The sequence below is a fragment of the Emydura macquarii genome, unplaced genomic scaffold, assembly GCF_026122565.2.
Source record: "Emydura macquarii macquarii isolate MOO-44397 ecotype Brisbane River unplaced genomic scaffold, CSIRO-AGI_Emac_v2 contig_2636, whole genome shotgun sequence".
In the NCBI taxonomy this organism is placed as follows: Eukaryota; Metazoa; Chordata; order Testudines; family Chelidae; genus Emydura; species Emydura macquarii.
In genome coordinates, this window is record NW_027132773.1 from 39,977,837 (window position 1) to 40,000,954 (window position 23,118).

Here is a 23,118-nt window from a genome sequence, read left to right on the forward strand (position 1 = left end):
CGCCAGGTTTGGTCACCTCTTGCTTCCATTAATTTACAAGGCTGCCTCCCTTGTTCTCACAAAGTTGTGAGTTGTGCAAGCATCTATCGTAACAGGAAGATGTTTCTCAGCTTCCAGCCTTGACATCAAGTTCCTGTAACTACCTTTCAGTCTTCTAAGTGCACATTCCAGTGTCATTCTGCAGCTCCTCAAGATATAGTTAAATAGTTCTTTTCTCCTATGCAAGTGTCCAGTAAAAGGCTTCATAAGCCAGGCAAGCAAAGCACAAGTTGAGTCTTCCAGAATGAGTGGTAGCATTGCCTTTCCACCAATGTCCATTGATACTATTGATGCAATAGTTCCATTTGTCATTGAAAAAAACGTTCTAGAGTTTCTGAAAATCCTGGTGTCATGGACTTTTCTACACCACCTCACATAAAACTGGTGAACATGGTGATCTAACAGGCCTTGCAGCACCATGGAAGAAAAGCATTTTCTGTTGATGGACTCCAAGGCCTGCAATGGAAGACTAAGAATAGGCATGTGGGACCAATCACTGGCTCCAGTATAAGTCACTAACCCCGGTGGTGCAAACAAGTTAATTGCCTGTGTATTGCCCAGTTTTATGATTCTATGGGATAGAACCTTCCTGATAGCAGTACACACTTGCATTTCAACAGCCTACATAGTTGATCTACCAACATCAAACTGGCTAGCTACTGAATGGTGGTAGGATTGGCAAGCTTCCAGATGGTGATGGCCACACACTCCTCTCTATGCTGACAGCAGCTCTTACATAAACATTCTGCTGCCATAGCTCTGGTGTGAGCTCTGCACAGATTTCTAAGAAAGTGGCTTTTGACATTCTGAAGTTCTGCTGTCACCTCATGCTCAATCTCCAGTCTGCAGCATTATACTTTCTCACCAGTCAGTACTTGTTGGCCAAGCTCCAGACGTGGGGCTCCAGCAAGGGACCTGCTCCAGGAAAAGTTGGGAAGGTGTCTGATTTCAGCTTTCTCCTCCTCTGGTGGCTTTATCCCAGTCCTGAAGTCACAGCCCAACTATAGATATGTTAGCAGCAGCTTGTTGAGGTTCATCACAGTATGGATTGTAGCTATCACAATGTTTCCTGCATGGTATGTGACAATGCTTTGAAAATGGCAATTGGATGGCTCTCAAAATCCTAATTTGTGATGGGATGAAATCAGGAATCATGGGAATTTAACTTGATAGTAAACTCCAGAATTTCATTGCCTTCCAATCGAGGTATCAGAATGCTCATCATGAAAAATCCCAGAACGCATATAGCACAGTGGCAGTGCAGTGCACCCTGGGATGTCTGCCTTGAATGCTGATTGCTCATTTCAAAACATCACAGTGCTATGTGGCTGCAATGATATGAGGCAAAAATACTTTAATCACTGGATAACAGTGTGGTGTGCATACACTTCTTGTGCAACACTTGTTGCAGATCACATACCACAGATGCACAAAACCCACGGTAAGCTTCATATGTAGACATGCCACTAGGCCACTTTACTCCTGAATTGAAAAATCCACGCAGGGGTTTAATGTGCTTTAACTTACACACATTTGGTTGATTTGCCTTAACTTTCCTGAGGATCTTCATGTTCACGTGGTTTTGGTCTTACTATTTTGCCTTTTTTTGGATTTTAAGATGTTTTGCTTCATTTTCCTTTCAACTAGTTCACCTCCTTTATATTGTTACACACTCTTTAGCTTTACCCTGCTTCATATTAGCTTTACCTCGATTATCTTTCTTTCTTCCTCTTCTACTTTTTGAAGGCCTCTTTTTAGCCAGCTGTCATGGAAGTATAACTTTAACATTCCATCCCCTTTCTGTAATTTGAACATCACTCAAAACATCTTGCTGCTTGTTTGGATAGTCATAGAGAACGAATATTTAATACCCTGTTTAATTCCACCTTAACTTGATGTAACTGTGAATGTTGCAACTTGCCAGAAATACCTTCTATCTCTGTTCTTTTGTATTTCAAATCCATGTTTTCAAAACCAGTAAATGAGTTTCACATTCCAGCTACCTGCTATTTTAGTCAGTTGGTTGTTTCAAAAGAATGGTTTCTTTTTTATGATTGATAATATATAACACAGTTGTTAATACTGTAATAAGGACTGCATACAGTATTAATGTTAGTTATGGTTCTGAGAAGACAGAAATAGAGGATGTGCACATGGCATTGATTTTGTAAACTTTTGAGTCCTAATGAACTCAGTGTAACTCGTAATTGACTTTCATATTCTTCTTTTAGGTAAAAAGAACATACTCCCATGGTACATATAGAGCTGGCCCAATGAGACAGATCAGCTTGGTTGGAGCAGTGGATGAGGAAGTGGGGGATTACTTTCCTGAGTTCCTTGATATGTTGGAAGATTCACCTTTCTTAAAAGTAAGGGGAGGAGGGGAAGGGGGATGCTCTTCCAAATGCTCTATATCAGTGGTTTTCAACCTGTGGTCCACGGACCCCTGGGGGTCTGCAGACTACATCTAAGATTTCCAAAGGGGTCTGCACCTCCATGCAAAATTTTTTTAGGGGTCCGCAAATGAAAACAGTTGAAAACCACTGCTCTCTATTAAAGTGAGAGTACTGTAATACTTATTGTCACAGGTCTGGTTGAACACCCGTGTTGGCCACTCACTAGGCTCCTGTGAAGGCATCTAGCCATTGAGGTAGGGTTTTTAAGGCTCAAATCTGAACAAAGTCCAGTTGTTGTCTTCGGCGCACACTCGGCGTGCAGATATTCTCCCTGGTACCCCCTCCTGAGTACTTAAACTGTAGAGCATTGCCCAGTCCCTGGAAGCAGTGCTGGCCCCTCAGGCTTCCTCAGAGCTTAAACATATCTTCTCCCTGAACTCGACCTGAAGGTTTGGCCTTCTGGTTTATCTCTTCACAAGGGCATGTGCTTAATACATACAGACACTTTGCGCAGGGTTCTGAAGTACCACTGCTCACTCTCTTATAAACACAAGAAATACACATCTCTACACAAAAAATAACAAACCCTACATGCATTCCTTGCCTCAGTTTCCTGCCCATTCCACAGCATTCTTTGGGCTAGGTTCAAGGTTGTCTGGGGCGATCCAAAGTCCTTCAGTTTTCAGTGCATGGCTTAGGTTCTGAACCATGGAGCCTTCTGCCTTCCCAGCTTGCTTCCTTTGATCTTGACCAGATGTCCCCTTTCCTGATCAAACTTCCTGTGGGTTTCCTTTGGTCTTTCCCTTGAGTCCTTTTATGGACCTCTGCCAAGTGTCTTCATTGCCAGGCATTCTGTTCCCTGAGAAACCAGTTCTAAGTGGAAGCCAGTCTGTTATCTAGGATGTTTGTATTAGAATGTTTGTACTGCAAGTTAACGACCCTCTGTCAGTCCTGTGCCACTACCCGTTGGAATTTGTCAAACATGGAGGTAGAGTGGTAACAGAGAAGACGGATGGAGTTTCTATCTTGATAAAGATAGATATGGAGAGTTCGTAATATCCTGAATTGTTCGGAATTCATAAACTGAACAGACAGTTTCCCCAAGTCATCACACTTGCCTATATTTTACTTATTTACCAGATCTTTTAACTTACGCTTTTTTCATTTTATCCAATAACCATTTTTAATGTATTTGAAAATAACGCTTATAAAAATGTGGATTGTTATATTTCCTATTAGTGTACATTGCCGTGGGGGACGCTTTCTAGTCTAAAATTAGAAAGTCGTAAAGATAGCGATGATGGTCCCATCATGTGGGTACGTCCAGGAGAACAGATGATCCCTGTGGCTGACATGCCAAAGTCACCTTTCAAAAGGAAAAGGTATGTTGAAATTCTTAGCCTGGTGAATTATCTGGTTAGTTGTTTTAACCTAGTCCTTGTTCCATTCATCACAGTGGCTGTAGCTATATTATAGGTTAAAATCTTGTTTATGTAGCTTTTTACCCTCCAAAAGAAGAAACAAAATCACTTTTTAGTTTTTAAGTTCTTCAAGGAAGAACATGTTTTTTGGTAAGCATTTGTACACCACCTACCATAAAGATGTGCCAATCCTGATTGTAGCCTCTGGGCTTCTGTAATGAATACTAAAATAGTTATTTTACAAACCAGACAATCTTTTCTTCATTCTCCTTAAAATGCAGCTATCTTGCGTTAACAGCAGAAAGCAAAATGAAATGTGTTTGGAGAAGTGAAGAATGCTATATCCATATGAATACTGTAAGGGAAATTTTAAGTAGCCAGCACAATGTTACTCAGATTTGAATTTGCCCAGGATATTGGTATTAACATTATTCTTAAGTGTCTTTGAACCTTTTAAAAACTACAAGTGACAAAGATGTATGTCTCCTCTGAAAGGTGGGACTTTTAATAGTACAAAATCACCATAACATCACATCATACTGGGATACTGGTTTAGGTAATACTCAGAATGAAGAGTGCCATCTACAGAATCAAACAACTTCTTTTAGCATGTAGATTTTCCTTTTGAATTTCCCATCCAAATATTTTCCAGATGGTACCCTTAGTTTGTAGAATCTGAGATGTCAACCTAATGAGATATGGTCTCACACTATCAACCTTAGACTAACCATGTAATGATCTTTGAGGATCTCTTTCACCTTAGTGATGTTTCATCACTTTTACTCTAACATCTCTGACAAGTAGTCTTGCAAATCTTTTCCTACCCAGTGCTGAAATGCAATATGACATTCAGATTGTTGGATAGAAATGTAAATGAACAAATTTGAATGCACATATTACTTTCAGCATTTCATAATGTTCCATAAATAACTTTAGTGCTGCCAGTCATCCTGTAATCTGGCCACGGTATTCTTATTCTAATATGTGCATGTTGAAGAGAGAAATGGATCCTATGAATGTAAAAACTATAAACTTGAGGGTGAAGTGTTAGAATTTGTTCTTATTTTTTTTAAACAGAACTACCAATGAAATAAAAAACCTGCAATACCTACCTCGAACTAGTGAGCCCCGTGAAATGCTATTTGAAGACAGGACACGAGCCCATGCAGATCACATAGGACAAGGTTTTGAACGACAGACTACAGCTGCTGTAGGAGTGTTAAAGGCTGTGCACTGTGGAGAGTGGTATGTGTCAACTGGTTTAGTCTTTTTAGACATCTGAAAAATATTTTCATGAATTTCCATTTATAGCTCATAGAAGGATCATCAGCTACTATGTTGAACCAGTAAATAGTTACGACTTATTTCTAAAACTATTGAATAAACTATATTTTTTCTTTTGTCTTGAGGAACTACAGTCCAGTGGAAACTAGAGGCCTCCCTTGTCTCAATAACAGCTTCATTAAATACAGTTGTGTAAATTGTTACACTCAAACTTGTCTAGATTTTTGTCTTGATGTTTATGAACCAATACAGTAGTGACTTGCCTACATAATTATCTAAACTGCATATTGAAATTTTTGGGAACATTTTGCTCTGTCTGTGTAGATATAAATAAACAAACATCATCATTTTGGTTCCAGGGAGCCTGGTGGAAGTTGCATGACATTTGTCTGCTGTCCCAAACAGTCTGAAAAACTCATGTGATCCAGGGGATAAGCCTACCTCATTAGAAGCCGTTTTTTGCTTGTTTTCTCTGAATGAGAACAGACTGCATTTTAGCTGGGCTCTCTCATGCAGCTAGAAAAGTCATAATTTTGTTTGGTCCTCATAACATCTGCGGTCTCTGAGACTTGCATGTGGTGGTGTAGTACATTACCTTCTGTAATTCCCACTCAGTTATTTAGAACAACCACCCTTTTTTTTATATTTTGACTAGAATGATTACTGAAACCAGAATTCTGATATTGCATCAGAGTCCAGGCTTAATCCCTCTTTGGATGAAATGGTGCAAATTTATATAACAGTGCATGAATTCATTGAACCAGAAAGAGGACACAAGTGGCAAGAGACTTAGGCCTAAAGCAGCACCTGATGAAGTAAGTCGTGAGGCACACTTTAGTGCTGGGATCAGATTGTCTGAGGCCTCAGAGACCTTCAGTGCTGCCAAAACTCTGACTCTTATCCAAGGAGAAGAGTTTGTTCTTCCTCTTGTCCCCCGAGAAAAAAGTCTCATAAAACTGACCATAGTCACTCTAAGGTTCGAGGAGATTCTTCATCCTTTTCTAAGCGGGGTGCTGGCCTCCAGCAGGTTTCCTGGGGTACATAGGATGGAGCAGTGCACTCTACCCACTCTCTGGTGTCAGGCGAGATCGTTTCAGCACCATACCATTGACTCGGTACTGTCAGTAGGGCAGCTGTTAAATCTGGTATGAACAACATTGGTCTTGACACCAACCAAACTGACCCCACAGGCTTTTCAACCACCTGCAGATTTACTCTGCCTCTCTGTGCTGTACTCACCTGTGTTACAAGAGTCCTTAGCATTGGTGGTATCTATGATCCTTGGACCTTCTGGGTTGATTGGCTCAGAACACAGACTGTTGCAGGCATTGTCTCCGGCACCATTTAAAAATCAGGCCGCAAAGACAAGCATGGAGGATTTATCATTTGATGGTTTTTTTGTTTTCAGAGAAAATTGAAAAGACATTACTCTTTTTAAAAAAAACAAAAACAAAACTCAGACTTATTTTGGACCTCTAAAGACTCAATAAATAAATCAAATATATGAAATTCCATACGGTAACCCTATATAGAATTCTTCCCCATGTTAGAGCACAATGGTTGGTTTGCTGCCTTGGATCTTCAGAATGCTTATTTCCATGTGGCAGTTTTCCCAAGCCACAGGAAGTTTCTCAGTCTTATAGCTGCAGGTCAGTGTTATCAATACACAATCCTCCCCTATGGCCTGTTATTACCTCCACACGTTTACCAAATGCATTATGGTAGACGTGGCCTATCTTTGGAGGATGGGAATTCACATCTTTCTGTACCTAGATGATTGGCTAATGAAAGGCAAATCAGAGGATCAAGTCCTCCATCACATCCAGTTCACATTCGAGCTCTTCAGTCAGCTGAGGCTTATTTTGAACACAGAAAAGTCCATATTTAATTCCAACACAAAAAATTAAGTTCATTAGGCCCTACTAAACTCTGAGTTTGAGGGTCTTTCTTTCTCAAGAGTGATTTAGAACAATTCATTGCCTGTTTCTGTCCCTCTACAGTCCATGTATGCCTGAGGTTACTAGACCATATGGCTCCAGGTGCTTACGTAGTCCAGCTTGCGAGATTGTGCCTTTGTCCTCTTCAGTTGTGGTTGAAGTTGGTCTATCACCCGAATTGTCAATCTTTGGATCGGCTTGTCTGAGTGGTGCCTGCAACTCTGGAGTCCCTGCATTGGTGGACAAATCAGATCAGTGTTTGTGAAGGTGTTCCCTTTGACTGTTCCCCATAATAGGTTGGGGTGCACATCTGGGGACGCTGAAAGTTCAAGGTTTGTGGGCAGAACAGGAAGTGTTCATCCATATCAACGTCGTGGAGCTTCAAGCTGTTTGCCATGCGCGCCATACCTTGCAGACTCAGGTCAAGGGCACAGTGGTTCATATCCTCACCGACAATTCCACCACAATCTATATGAACAAGGAGGGAGGAGCCCACTTCCAGGGAGCTTTGTCAAGAAGCGATGAAATTTTGGCAATTGTGGATCAGGGAAAACAACGTTCTCAGAGCCACTCACTTGCCAGGTGTTCAGAATCACTTGGTCAGTCACCTCAGCAGGAACCTCTCCTAAAATTCGTGAAGAGTGGCTTGCTGTGGTCCATTTTGAAAGAATGGGGCATTCTGATGATCAAACTATTTGCAATGAAAGATGGGAAGAAAGCAGTCAATTTTTGCTCCTGAATGGGTCTGTCCATGCTTCTTAACTGACCCTGTTACCCTAAAATTTGTACCCAAGTGATCCCATAGTGGCTTTGGTGTACTAATGAACCAATCCCTAGTCTTAATTCTAAAAAGCGGGTAATGGGAAATGGTCTGCCCTAGGAGATTTACAAGGGTTTACCAGGGTTTCCATTTAAATAATTGGAAAACTCTCTAGACCTGCCTGCCTCAGTTTATCCTTGGGAGGACACGGATACAGCCCTCCACTCAAAGAATTGACACTTGGACAGTAATTTCTTCGAAAACAGAATGTCTCTTTATTAAGTGCTAATTCTAATACAATTTAAATAAAAAATCAACGTCACAAATTAAATAAGCCACTTGGGACAATACAATACACTATCAATTATATAACCTAATGCGGCGCGTCATCAAATGTAACATTAAACTCTAAAATTGCAATACAGTATTCACAATACAGTATCTTTAGCACATTATAATGTGACAAAAATAGTGTTGCAACATACAATATGACATAGAGGGAGAAAGAAACCCTGCATACATATGTATAAAGCCTTAGTACAATGTTGTATCAGAATTCCAAACTTACTAAAATCTAACCTACAATTCCCTTATACATATGTATACAGAGACATTAGAATAATACTACTACAAACTAACCTATGAGAGCTGATCAGGCACTCATAGAATGAGTGGTGTTAGTGATCATTCAGATGCAAGCATCCAGCTTTATTTACCATCATACACATGCATTCCTTATTTTAGGAAAAATTATACTTACTTCCTTCTTAATCAAATTCCTCTGGTTCGCCTAAGATGCCTTCTGTTCTGTGTTTGCCTGTTGCTGCTGTGTCTTTGCTGCTTGCTGCTGTCGTCTGTCCTGATCATCACCCATACCCAAGCCTGTCAACCCTGCATAATATATGATTTTCTTTGGTTGCTTAATGTCAATCAACAGAATCTTCCTCACCCAGGGTGATATCATTTTTGACCACTCAGTTGTCCAATATGTTAATTAGTTTCACTTGTTTACTCAAACTTGGACCTCCTTGTGATCTTCCTTCCTACCTAATTGACCCCTCCTTGCAGGTATTAGGAGTGACCTTTATTTCACCCCAGTCTGCCTTTCTACTATTGGTCAGTTTCTTAACACCTCCATTTTGTTTCTCTCATTCTCTTAGCATGACATCGTGACCACCATTTTAGATTTCTAGCTAAAACTTACTCTACATTATTATTTACTACTTATCAAAAGTCTTAAACTTAAAACTGACTGTCTATTCTTGCCTAATCATTATCACCATCTTTGTTTTTTAAATTAGAACTCACAAAAATCCACCATGTTTTCTCCCGTTGTCTGCCTGCTTTTCAGCTATGTGGCTAAATGCTGTCTCTGGTGCTGATCTCCTTACATATACAAGAGATTTTTAAGCTGCTCTAGTCTAACCCCCTTCAATTTGAATGGGAGATTGGGATTGTGATGTATTCCTTCTCCCCCACATTCCCTCCTCTCTGCTCCTACTCGTCACCTAGGTGCTTCTCAAGCTGAAGTTGGATCATGCCAAAATGATACTCATTGCACCAGCTTGACCAAGTTCATTTTCTATCCTTCACAATCTGTTTGATCTCCCAGATCTATTTCTCTCATTCCTGACCTGCTGATGCAATACCACAGTCAGATATGGCATCCAGTGCTGAGCAGTCTGTACTTGATGGCGTGTATTCTACATGGTTAAATGAGCAGGAGGAACAATATTCGCAAGCAATGCAACAAGTCCTACTTAATAGCAGAAAACGTTCTTCTAGGGCTATCTATTTGGCTAAGTGAGACGTGTGTTTAGGTTTGGTTATTGGCTTGGGGAATTCAGCCAATGCTAGCATGAATTCAAGACATTTTGGATTACCTGTTACATCTTAAATTCTCAAGTCTGTCGCTCAACTTGTTGTTGTTAGCAATGATCTTAGCATTTCATCCTCTGATCCAAGGGAATTCTGTATTTTCTGTATTTTCCAATTATATCATAGTTAGATTTCTGAAAGATGATGTCCGCCTCTTTCCACTTGTAGAATAATGGATTCCTTTGTGGGACCTCAGTACTGTACTGGCTGCCCCCCCTGGGTCTTCCATTTGAGCCCCTAGCCACTTGCTTTCTCTCCTGTGCCAAAAGAGAGGTTTTCTTGTTGCTATAACTTCTACAAAAAGAGCTACTGATTTGCAGGCCTTCATTGCAGAGCCTCTGTATATACTCAGTTTTTCAAAGATAAGGTATAGTTTAAGTTTTTGTCTGAAGTGGTGTCACAATTTCACCTTAACCAAACAATATATTTACTTAAATTTTTTCCTAAGCCTGACTCAAATGCCGATGAACAGTAGCTTCATTCTTTGGTGGTTTCTGCACAGACAGTTTCCAGATGAATTACTATTTGCATTACTAAAGCATATGGGATAGTTCTGGCCACACCTCTGTGGCCATAGAGTGGTGGCTCATTTGACGAGGGATCAAGTGCCTTTGTCATGCTTCCCTATATCAGACATTTTGCAGGGCAACTACCTAGTCTTCCTCTCACACTTCCTCGCAAGCATTATTGCAGTTAAGTGGACTCTGAGCTACACTTCCATTAGTTACTGCTTGTGAGTGACTTGACTAGAATACACATCTGCAACCACTTGAAAAAGGAAAAAATGGCTTACCTGTACTGTAACAATTGTTCAAGACATGGGTGCAGAGTTTTATTCCAGGACCCACCCTCCATCCTCTCTGCATCGGAGTCTCCCATCTTAAGTTTTGCTGTGAAGGAACTGAAGGGGGTTGGGGTGATGTCACCCTTAAATAGCTATAGGAGGGGCTATGAGGGCCATGGGGCACAAGTGCAGCTCCTATGGGTACAGTTCAAGCAAAGTTCTCCAGCTTCAGTATGCTGGTCATGCACATACCTGAGTGTCTGCACCCACATCTCAAAGAACAAGAGTTACAATACAGGTAAGAAACCATTTTCTCCCCATCTGTTTTTATTCGTAGGTTGGAAGAGTAAAACTACCAGTCTTGCTTTTTTCCACTCCCAGTTGGTTTTTCAGCTTTGAATAAGTAATCCAAATGAAGAAAATATTTTCTCTACACCTGCTAGGCAAGCTGAAATCAAAAATAATTAAGGCTAAAATTTCTGTCCACAATAGAAAGTACAGACATTTGAAAAAAAGCAAATACCACCAGTCCCTTCATTATAAAGACTGTATATAATTTAGATATTTAATGCAATACATGACGTAATATGCTTATGAAACTCGAGTTGACCTCAAAAGTTAAAGATGTTTTCTCCTTAGCTCTGTATATAGTTTAAAAAGCAGCCCCCTTTAACTTCTTAAACTTTGAGTAGGGATCATTGATGCAACGTCTTTTTTTTATTTACTTAAAATGATTTTAATAATTATAGCAGGTTTAGGCCCTGATATAGGTTGTCATGATTTCAAATTTAATTTTAAATAGGTTTGTTTATTTAGCATCAATCTTTTATCTACCCTGCTGCCTCTGAAACTTGGAAGCCAGACAGGCTGCTGCACAGCCAGGGATCCTGGCATCCTTCTATTGCCTGCAGTGATGGAACATGTTCTTCCAGTTTTCTTTTTAAATGGTTAATTCCTAGTGAACAAACATCCTTAAACTGGTTTTATAGCGAAAAAGCATTATCTGTTCATAATGTTGTGACAGGCATTCCACATTTCGGTCATTTGTGTTGCACATCAGTTGCTTCTATGTCATGTTGACATGTATGCTGCCCAGCGATTATCTAGCAAAATTAGAGAAGTCCAAATTTTATGGTCCTGTTATTTCTAAGGTTTAAACAACAACAACAAAAAAAGTATAAACATTAAGGTGGCCTGAAGGGTATTTATTATGAGGCAAATAAACTTACAATTCCAATTTATTTAAAATGACCTGCAAAAGGAATTTCAAGTTTTTATCAGGGAAATAAGGCAAGTAAGTATATATGCAGCTTTGTAGGAGGGGAAGAAACCTACCTTTATCCAAAGTGCCTAAATATTCTAGGAACTACTACTGTGTTGGGATTCCAATGTCCTCAATGTAATTCTTTTCTGAAGTAGATTGATCAAAAAGAATAATATTTCATCCACTGTTGTCTGATATGTTTCTGCTTCCTGCACAGTACACCTCAAGCTATGCATTTTTTGCCAGAGGGAACATAGGCATTAGCTATATTGACTTATTTCTAAAATATCTTTATATAACAGTTGGTAATGTTCAGGTGGCAAGATGACTGCTTAATAAAATAATAGAAGAATATTTATTCATGGATTTTAAGGCCTGAAGTGATGATTATGATGGTCTAGCCTGACCTCTTGATTTGTATGATACAAAATATACAAAATTTAAAGGTGACCTGCAGAGAAGTTTGAAAATTTAGTGTTTACCTTTTTATATGTCACTTTAAAAAAATTTATCAGCTTGTCTTTCTTCCTTTTAGATAGCTCAGGAATATTATATTGTGCCATGTCTTCCCTGGCTTTGCGAGAGGATTTCTTGCAGTTCAGGACTTTGTGAATGCTCGTATTTAACTGAAATAGTGGGATTATTTGAATCTTTAACAAAGATACCCTTTCTCCCAGGTGTTTGTTAGATATTATATTATAAATTTTAATTAAAATCAACTTAAAATAGTCCAGCAAGTTTTCCTCTTTAAGTTACTCAGCTTTCAGTCTTGAGATTTCATTACTTATCCAGTCACCATAGTGTCTTTCAGAGTAGACAAGATCTGAATTTCTGAACAGGCAGGAAAAAATAATACTTTTTTGGGGGAAGAGAGAGAATATAAAACTTGCATGGCTTCATTATACACCAAGAACAAAAAAGCAAAAGAAAAAAGTAGGATTTTTATACAAGTCACATGTAATGTTTTAAGATTTAGTCCATTGTTAGGTTTATTTACTTGGATATATATAAACGATAAAAAAGCATCTATCCAATGCTCTGGGCAACCTTGACAAACTTAAAAACTCACTAAATAAACAGACTTTCATTTCTCTTTTTGTACTTTTATCTAATGAATTACTTAGATGTATAAAAAGACATCTTAAAAGATAACATCAACCTTTTGGAGGAAACATTAAAGTTGAGCTAAACCAAAGTTAGAAAATGGAGTTAAAATTCACACTAAAATTAATTCTGTCTTTTTGTGTGTATGGGTGTGTGCACACATGCACATTGTAACAGATACACAAAGCATATTGAGTAATACATAAATCTGTGGAGCATTTTGTAAGGCTTTAGAAAAAGGAATAGTTGATGCTTTGAATTGAAGATTGTCCAGTTTGAATAGTTGTATAATGAGATTATGTAAATGCATAAAGCAACAAGGTAAAGTTAAGGCTAGTATGGGAACCTTAGCATTGAGTTGTCTTAAATGTTTAAATTGTTCAAAAATATTGTCACCTGTTTTTTCATTTCATTCTCAATATGATGTTCAGGAGTGAAGGACAAAAATGCAACTTTATTTCAATCTGAAAATGGAGATGATACTTTTTCATTTTGACTGACTAACTTGTAACAATTAGAGGTTTCCAACAGGTCGAAATATAAATCATTTCTAAGATATTAATGGGTTGTTTTTGTAGTTGGGCTGTTGTTGATTGAAGGGTACTTGCAGGTGCTTTTCTCTTCTTGTATATTTAAAAAGGTGTCTAGAGTGTCAGAGCCATGGGTAGGTGCTCTTTTTATTTTTAATGCATGTATATGATATTTCTTTCGATTTAGAATCATAGAGCCGAAGTGTTAGAAGGGACCATAAGGGTCATTTGATCTAACCCCCTACCAAGATGCAGGATTTGTTGGATCTAAACCATCCAAGACAGATGGCTATCCAGTCTCTTTGAAAACCTCCAATGAAGGAGATTCCGTGACTTCCTTAGGCAGTTTGTTCCATTGGCTTACTTTTCTTTCTAACTGTAAGTTTTTCCTGAGATTTAATCTAAATCTGCTATGCTGTAGTTTGAACCCATTGCCTCTTGTCCTGCCCTCTTGCAAGAGAGTACAGTTTTTTCCATCTTATGGCAGCCTTTGAAGTATTTGAAGACAGCTATCATGTCTTCCCTTAATCCCCTCTTTTCCAAACTAAACATACTCCGTTCCTTCAGCCTTTGCTCATATAGCTTGCATTCCATCCCTTTGATCATTTTTGTTACTTGCATCTGGATCCTTTCCAGTTTCTCTAGGTACTTTCTATACAGCAGTGTCCAAAATTGGACACAGTACTCCAGCTGAGGCCTAACCAGCACTGTGTACAGCGGTAATATCGCTTCCTGTGACTGCTATACCTTTGTTAATGCAACCCAAAACTGCATTTGTTTTTTTTGCAACCGCATCTTATTGTTGACTCATGTTGAGGTTGTGATCCAACAGAACTTCCAGACCCTTCTCAGCAGTGCTGCTGCCAAGTTGTCTGTAGTTGTCTACAGTTGTAAAGTTTGTGGTCTATAGCCCAGTTCTAAAATTTAGCAAGACCCCTTTGAATTTCAGTTCTTTGAGTGCTTGCTTATGTCCATTCCATGCTAGGCGTGCACACGCCACGTGCACAGCTGCCAGAGATTTTTCCCTTAGTGGTATATGTAAGGCTGGCTGTAGCGCCCTCTGGAGTTGCGTGCATATGCATCAGTATAAGGGCCTGCTGGCCCTGTGCCCTCTCAGTTCCTTCTTACTGCCTCTCCTGGTCACCGGAACGTTTCCTTGCTCTGGCAAGACTTCTTTCCAGTGGTCTTTTGATCTTTTTCTCTGTTTGTTGCCTGTAGTTTAGCGTATATTTACATTATCTTGTATAGTAGTGTATATAGTCAGTGTTTTAGTCCCTATTGTCATGGGACTTCTTGCCCTGGAGACCAGGCATGCCCCGATACTTGGGTTTCAAACCCTGTGCCTCCTGTGGCAAGCACGTGCCCATGAGTGACCCACACACCAACTGCTTGAAGTGCTTGGGGAATTTCATGTAAAGGACAAATGCTGAATCTGTCAGGACTTCAAACCCCGCACAAAGAAAGACCAGGACATCACCCTGAAGGCTGTCCTTATGGAAGCCACCCTGAGACCTGTTTCAGAGCCAAGCTGTTCCGATTCCACACCAAGCATATTGGCGTCGGTGTGTAGTTCGCCACCGGCACCAAGCTCTTCTCAGCACCATTCACCATCTCTTGTAGAGGAGGAAGCACAAAAAGCAGCACACTGATAGAGGGCGCTCGCTGGTGCAGAAAAGAGACAATTCAGACCCACGCTGAGCCACTCTACCACCCTGGGACCCACATTGGCCAAGATCCTTGAGTCAGGTTTGGGACCCTCTGTCGACTCCAGTAAATCACCATGGTACCAGCGGTCTGGTGGTTCCATCGACGCCGGAAGCCTCCTCTTTCTGCCAGTGCTATCACCCCCAGCCTCAAGGAGTAGGGGGCGCCAGGCACCTTCCAAGCTGTGGGCATCTTCCAGAGGCAAGCCCCACCTGACTCTGGCATCCTGATCCCCGGCACGCCACCGGTCCCCAACACATCACAGGTCCCTGGAACCTTGGTGCCAGATGGAGGCAGAATCCAGTAACACTCTGCCGTGGGCATCAGGAGAAAAAGTATCCTCTAAGTCCGAGGCACCCACCAGAGGCACCCAGCCTACCTCCCCAGGGACTTTTGACACTGGGCCTCCAGCGGGCACTGCAGTGGCTCTATTGGAATGCTTGGGGGTTTTCCTGGGTACCGGGACCTCCCTTGCATCACTCACTCAGTGGTCTCTGGTAGATGGGGTACCGTCCCCTCCCACTTGGCACTGGACCTCAATTCAAGAAATCCAGGAGATGCCTCCAGGGGACATACACAAGGAGGGGGAAGGAGCCTGTTCTCCAGTGCAAGCCTCCCTTCTCCCCAGATGAGGCTGTGATGGGGCCCAGCAACCTACTGCCCCAGGACAATTTCAATGCCCATCAGGACCTACTGAAGGGGATGGCTTCAAATTTGGGCTTGGAAGTGGAGGAGCTCAGAGAGACTTTGCACAGCCTGATAGATATCCTACCTGCAGCAGATCCTGCCAAGGTCGCCCTGCCCATCAATGAGGCAAAGATGGGACCAGTAAAGGCCCTCTGGCAAGCGCCATCTTCTCTGTCCCCCCACATCAAAAAGGGCAGAGAAGAAGTATTATGTGACAGCAAGAGGGTTTGACAAACCATACTATCACCCTCCCCTGGGGTCCCTGGTTGTGTCTGTGGCAAATAAAAGGGACAGGCAGGGACAGTTGAGTGCTACCCCAGAACAAAATGATGCAAAAAGGTACACCTTTTCAGCAGAAAGGTTTGTCACGGGTAGCTTCTAACTCAGTATTGCCAATCAGCAGGCATTGCTGGGGAGATATGATTTTAATCTGTGGGACTCCCAGAACAAATGCAAGGACTCCCTGACCCAAGAGTTGAGGCAGGAGTTTGCAGCCCTCTTGGAGGAGGGTAAGAGCAGGCAAGAATCTCCCTACAGGCACCTCTGGATGCTGCTGACTTGGTGGCCTGAACAATGCCCTTAGCAGTTACCAAGAGGTGCTGCTGCTGGCTCCAGTTCTCTAGCTTTCCCCCCGAGATCCAACAGTCTATTCAGGACCTCCTGTTTGAAGGCTCTGCCCTCAGAGCAGGCAGACATGAAGCTGCGTGGGTTGAAGAACTTGAGGGCCACCCTTCGATCCTTGGCCCTGTATGCTCCATCGACCTCCAGGGAGCACTTCAGTCCTCAGCAACCCCTGCGGTTCTTGGGGTCTCTCAGACCAGAGCCCTATAAACACAAAGGCAGAAGTTAAAGCGGCCCATTCCTGTCATTCTCTGCCTCCCACTCGGGGACTTAGAGATATTCAGGTGGCCCAAAGCAGGCCTTTTGAAGGTGCACCCAGGGGAGCTGTACCAATCACCGCTATAGATTCCCCTCCCCTCTTTTATTTTTGGACTGACTGTCACCCTTCAGCCTGGCATGGGCGTCCATAACATTGGACCATTGAGTCCTGAGCACAGTGGCAGTTGAATGTACCCTTCAGTTTGTATCCATCCTTCCCCTTACCCTCCCATCTCCGTCCCTCTTCAGGGACCCTTTTCACGAGCAATTCGTTGTCCAGGAGGTACAATCCCTCCTACGTATGGAAGCTGTTGAGAAAGTTCCTCAAGATTTGAGGGGGAAGGGAGTTTGTCCCAATGCTTCCTAATCCAGAAGGCCAAAGAAGGGTTCTGGCCTGTCCTGGATCTGCATTGCCTCAACCGATATCTCAAGAAACAGATTCCACTTTTTATATCGAGAGGACTAAACTCTTCTGCAAGTCTACGTAACTCTTCATAGCAATAGCTGAAAGGATAAAAAGGATACTGGTGTCATCCCAAAGAATATCGTCCTGTACAACTCCCTGGAGAACCTCATCCTGGATAAGTGGGGCTTGGTACGAGCAGGCGAACATCATGCCTTTGATTAGCATGACAGCTCGTTTCCCAAGAGCCCAAGCTTCATTAGCAGCGTTCCTTGCACAGATACCAATCCAGGACATCTGCAGAACCGCAACAGTCGCCAGTTCATACCTTTGCATCCCACTGCACCATCACCCAGTAGGCCTGTGATGATGCCAGTTTTGGAAGAGCAGTGTTGCAGTGAGCACATTCACGAAATCTGAGCCCACTTCTGGGGTTACTGCTTGTGAATTATGTAGTATGGAATGGACATGAGCAAACACTCCAAGAAAAGATGGTTACTAACCTTTAACTCTTGTTTTTTGAGGTGTGTTGCTCATGTCCATTCCATGACCCGCCCTCCTGACCCGCAGGAACTGAGGACATGGTGCAGGCGATGCCACTTATACCAGCACATGTGTGTGGCTCCAGACGACATTAGAGTCAGCCTATGTATACTGCTAAGGGAAAAATCTCCAGCAGTCGTACATGCAGCACGCACCCACCTAGCATAGAATGGACATGAGCAACATATCTTGAAAAACAACAGTTACAACAGGTTAGTAACCATTTTTTTTCATCCTTCAAAATGTTTGCAACCCTCCTAGCTGTGTCATTTATAAATTTGATCCGTATGCTCTCTTCCTACATCATTAATAAAGATGTTAAATAACACCGGACCCAGAACAGATTCCTGTGGAACCCCATTTGAGACCTCCTTTTAATCTGACATCATTTCATTAATAATTACCCTTTGTCTGCGGTTGTTTAACCAACTATCTATCCACTTAATGGTAGTTCTACTAAGCCTACATTTCTCCATCTTATTTATAAGAATGTCATGTGGGATTGTGCCAAAAGCTTTGCTAAAATCTAGATTTATTATGACCACTACATTCCCCCTATCCGCCAAACTAGTTACCTTGTCAAAAAAGGAAATCAAGCTGGTTGGCAAGATTTGTTATTGGTAAATCCATCCTGGCTGCTAGGTATCACCCCTTCATCCTCCAGGCATTTGCAAATAGAATATATTATACATTGTTCTAGTATCTTCCAAGGTATCAAGGTCAGGATGACTCCTCTGTTGTTCCCTGGCTCCTCCTTTTTCCCCTTCTTAAAGATGGGCACTACATTATCACTTCTGCAGTCTTCCAGGACCTCTCCTGTCATCCAATTTGTATTGCAAGATTTGAAAATTCTCACTAGATTACTGTCAATGGCTAAATTTCAGTAGAGAACATCCTAGTTTAGCACAGAGTTTATAATTTGGTGTTTTAATCTAATGTTGGAGGTTACATACTTGACTAACTCACTGTTCTGTTCAAACAGAAAAACCACCTTGATATAAACATTCAGATTCTTTAATTTCATAGCTGAGATTGCAAGTTATTGAAGAAAAACAGTGCATGGCTTAAACATTTTGTTCTCAGTTTTAAATTAACTGTAAATTCAACTCTTAGAATTCAAAGTATTCCTGTGTGTTAGTCACCAAGTAATTAGAAACAGTCAAAGATGACTTTGCTTTGCAAAGATAGGATTAAAATTCAAAATGAACTGGACAAACTGGAGAAATGGTCTGAAAAATAGGATGAAATTCAGTAAGGACAAATACCAAGTACTCCACTTAGGAAGGAACAATCAGATGAACAGAGACAAAATGGAGAGTGCTGCAGGGAGCGGGAGAGAGGGGTCATAGTGGGGTCAACAGTGTAACACTGTTGCCCCCCCCCCCCCCCAAAAAAAAAAAAAAAAAAAAAGAGAGCAATCATTCTGGGATGTATTAGCAGGAGTGTTGTAAGCAAGACACGAGAAGTAATTCTGCTCTACTCCCCGCTGATACGGCCACAGTTGAAGGATTGTGTCCAGTTTCTGGGTGCCACATTTCAGGAAAGATGTTGACAAATCGGAGAAAGTCCAGAGAGGAACAAAAATGATTAAAAGTCTAGAAAACATGACCTATGTGGGAAGATTGAAAAAATTGGATTTGTTTAGTCTGTAGAAGAGAAGACTAATGGGAGACATAAGTTTTCAAGTACATAAAAGGTTGTTACAAGGAGGACGGAGAAAAATTATTTTCCTTAACTTTTGAGGATAGTACAAGAAGCAATGAGCTTAAATTCAGCAAGGGCAGTTTAGGCGGGACATTAGGAAAAAATTCATAACTGTCAAGGTAGTTAAGCACAGGAATAAATTGCCTACGGAGGTTGTGGAATGTCCATCACTGGAGATTTTTAATAGCAGGTGAGACAAACACTTGTCACTTGCCCATAAATAAAACTCTGTGTTTGGCCAGAGGCATTCCAGAATATTTTTGTCCTTGAGGAACTTTAAAGGTGGGACACAAATATTTGGTGTCTTCCCTTGTCACTGGACAGAAGTAGGTCATTTATCAGAGCAACAAGTGCTCTGTACCATACTCTGGCCTGAAGTCTGACCTACTGGCAACTGGTTGTCACTGAAAATTATTTTTTGTTAAATTCTTGAAAAATTTGCACGGAAAAGGGCAGTTAGACACTAAAATGGAATATGTGAACCATCTAGCATTGACCAAAAGTTTCTTTAATACTGATCAGACTATTACATATTTTATGGTGATTGTCAACACCTCCTCAAAGGAGGTGTTGACTGTTTTTTAGTAGAACATACTGGAAAATCTAATCTCTGCCTTCTTTCATGATGAAAGATGGAACTGTTGGTGGCACTGATCGCTATTAGTGCTTCTGTTGCCAATAATTAAGTAGAAACTTATTTATATTCCTGAGTGTGGTTAGTGTGTTGTAGTTGAAGAGTTAGTCACTCTAACAGGTGTTTTAAATGTCTTTTCAAACTTGAGTTGTAAAATTCTTTTTTAGATTCTGTTTTAGTATCTGTAGCAAGAAAAAAGCAAAGTCTGTAGCAATTTAAATCGTATCACTGACTGCTTTTTTTTTTTTGTACAGGCCTGAGCAACCTCGTATAACCAAAGATGTAATTTGTTTTCATGCTGAAGATTTCTTAGAGGTAGTTCAGCGAATGCAGTTAGATTTGCATGAGCCTCCACTCTCACAGGTAAACATGTTGTGAATTATTAATCAGGAATATTTCTCATGTTTTAGAATAGATTTTTCATATTTATTCTCACTTTTCCTCCTCCAGTGTGTCCAGTGGGTTGATGATGCAAAACTTAACCAACTGCGAAGGGAAGGCATTCGATATGCTAGGATTCAACTATATGATAATGACATTTATTTTATTCCAAGGAATGTTGTGCACCAGTTCAAGACAGTTTCAGCTGTATGCAGTTTGGCTTGGCACATCCGGCTCAAGCTATATCACTCAGAGGGAGAGGTTTCTCAAAATACAAGCATCTATGAAGCAGGCACATCTGCAGACCCCATGTCTTCGGTTATTGGACTTCAGACTGACAACATCATCTGTACGATAAGCAAAAATACCTCCGAAGACACCAAATTTTCAGATGCTCTGCAAACTAAATATGTACAGCAGGAATTCACACAGATAAAACATGAACCTATTGCATCTCACCGAAATAAAGAGAAATCCATGAATGTTGATCTTCCTGAGAAGACAGTGGCACCTAATGATATGGAATGTCAGAATGTTAAAGGAAAATTGGATAATGTTGAATTGACAGGATTTAAGTTTGAAGTAGACTCTAAATTTGAACCTGGCAACAAAGATTTACAGGATAAGTTGTGTTCTGGAAGTCACATAAATCTGTATGATACAAGACAACAGGGCTCAACATATCCAAATCTGCACGGACAAAGAGAAGATGACTTTTTGTGCTAAATTTGTACATATCGTTTTAAATTCTTTTTTAAACTTAATGACGTAATAATGTAAAGATTCATAAATTCTGTGAGGCAAGCTTGTGACTTGCCCTCACATCTGTTACAGAAAAATAGTTTATGTAGCTTTGTAACATTCCTCAGTGCCTGTCCATAACTGTGAAGTATCAAAGCACTTAGGGCCAGATGCACTGTAAACACTGCAGGTTTAACATAAAGAAGTCTTTAAATAATTTGAGTTGTAGGTTTTAGAGTAGAGCTGACATTTAACATATATATTTTTTGTAAGATGAGCCAGAATTCTTTTTGACAATTCCAGGCTTTTCCATAGAGCTTATTTATACCAATTTTTTCATTTTAAATGTGTCAGCACTGTAGTGTAAATAGCTTTTTTAAAAAAATCTTTTTAGTGTGATTTATACTGAAATGTGAGCCGCTTAATAAAGGTTCATAATAATGAATTGGTTTTATTTTTGGGTCGGCAAAAAACAACTCAGAAAAGCTGCCTCTTTAAACTGTTATGTTTCTACTTGTGCTGTACTTGCTGAAAGACCCAGTTGTGCCCTTGCTTGTTTCTGGAGTGAGGAGCTGCAGCAGACGGATAGTATGGGGCATTCTGTGTTTGTAAAGAAAAATCAATTGGAATGCTCTGTACAGGACTACTTACAGCTACGGATAAAAAGTGCCTGTTGGCAGATGAACGGTAGAGGCAGAAGCTTATGCGCTATCCCTCAATGTGTGGAATACAACAGGGCATCCTGTGTGCTCCAGGAGCACTGTCAGCAGCATTCTACATCTCTGCGGGTGTGCTGAGAATAGGGAGTTTTAAGGCTGTGTACTGCACTCGTTTTCTCTCCCAGTGTACCTGCTACGATTAGCCAGAACTTAGCCCTTTATTTTAACATGTAGACTGGAACCTTTCCTAAATCTAGTTTCTGACTAAATTAGAGCAGAAATATTTTGCAAAGATTTAAGTTCTATTTTTACATAATTTAAGACAGTTACTAATTGTGTTAAGACCTGGGAATCTTTGGCATTGATACAAAATATTTCACTGAAGCACAAATTTGGACTTGAAGTGTTTCATAAATTGATAGAAACAGATACTCCATGCTCTAGGGTAAAATAAGAAAAAGGTACCTACCAATATGTCCTGAGGAGAATTCCTTACCAATCCCAATTTGGATGTGAACAAGAATCATTGGTGTTTACAGGGTTATATTGGTGTCCAAATTAACTGTCCACTTCTTTCTCCTCTTATACTGAGTTTTTGAACACTTCTAAGGTGCATCCTGTCAATACCTCTGAGAGAAGAGAATTTAAAACATTAATTACCCTCTGATGGAGTAATGGTAAACTCTGTAATTTAAACTAATTTTTAAAATTAGTGTGGGCATGTGTTGCTGTTTAGTCCCAACAGATCCAAACTCTGCACTCCCCTTTCAGACACTTACATATAGCAGTAAATTTCCCAGCTTCCCATTCTACCAAATGCATAAAACTGAAGAATCCCAATCCTGTCATAATTTCTAAGACTCTTCCATACTTTTTGATCAGTTTTAGGTGTTTTTTTCCCTTGGACTTTCCAAAATGTGTACATCCCAACAGATACCCAAAACTGGATGTAATATACCAGATAGCCTCACCACAACAGCATGATTTCACATTTGATTTACAGCTTTCTTTGAAATACTTTAAGATCACATTGCCCACATTTGTTGCAATAAAACAGTGTTCCTTTTTTTCATATTACTGCTAATCCTACCCAAGGCCCTTTTATTGTAATTAAATTTCCATTTCTTTACTCAAACCTATAGTTTGCTTTCATTACTTATCTAAAATGTATTACTTGACACTTACATTCACTAAAATCCATTAGCCATTTCACAGACCAGTGTTCTAAGCTGTTTAAATCTTTCTGAAATAGATCTATCAAAATATTAATAATTCAAATCCTGGTGTCACCATATACTATTCCTTTAGATAGATAGTCATAACTCTGTTTTAGATCTTTAAATATTAACTAAAAAAAAAAGGAATAGCCATCACATGTATCTCCTG

The 23,118-nt window shown here is 40.5% G+C and overlaps 1 protein-coding gene across 2 annotated transcripts in view; it reads left to right on the forward strand.

Annotated features, from left to right (window-relative positions):
* Positions 1–22,861, forward strand: part of RSBN1L (round spermatid basic protein 1 like) — a 96,376-nt gene extending 73,515 nt beyond the window's left edge. For both annotated transcript variants that reach the window (XM_067564529.1, XM_067564531.1), the window contains 5 exons: positions 2,271–2,408; positions 3,675–3,817; positions 4,934–5,101; positions 20,206–20,314; positions 20,402–22,861. In XM_067564529.1, coding sequence (XP_067420630.1) covers positions 2,271–2,408; positions 3,675–3,817; positions 4,934–5,101; positions 20,206–20,314; positions 20,402–21,058 — 1,215 coding nt within the window. In that variant the 3' untranslated portion in view covers positions 21,059–22,861. The remainder of the gene's footprint in view (positions 1–2,270; positions 2,409–3,674; positions 3,818–4,933; positions 5,102–20,205; positions 20,315–20,401) is intronic.
* The last annotated feature ends 257 nt before the right edge of the window (positions 22,862–23,118 follow it).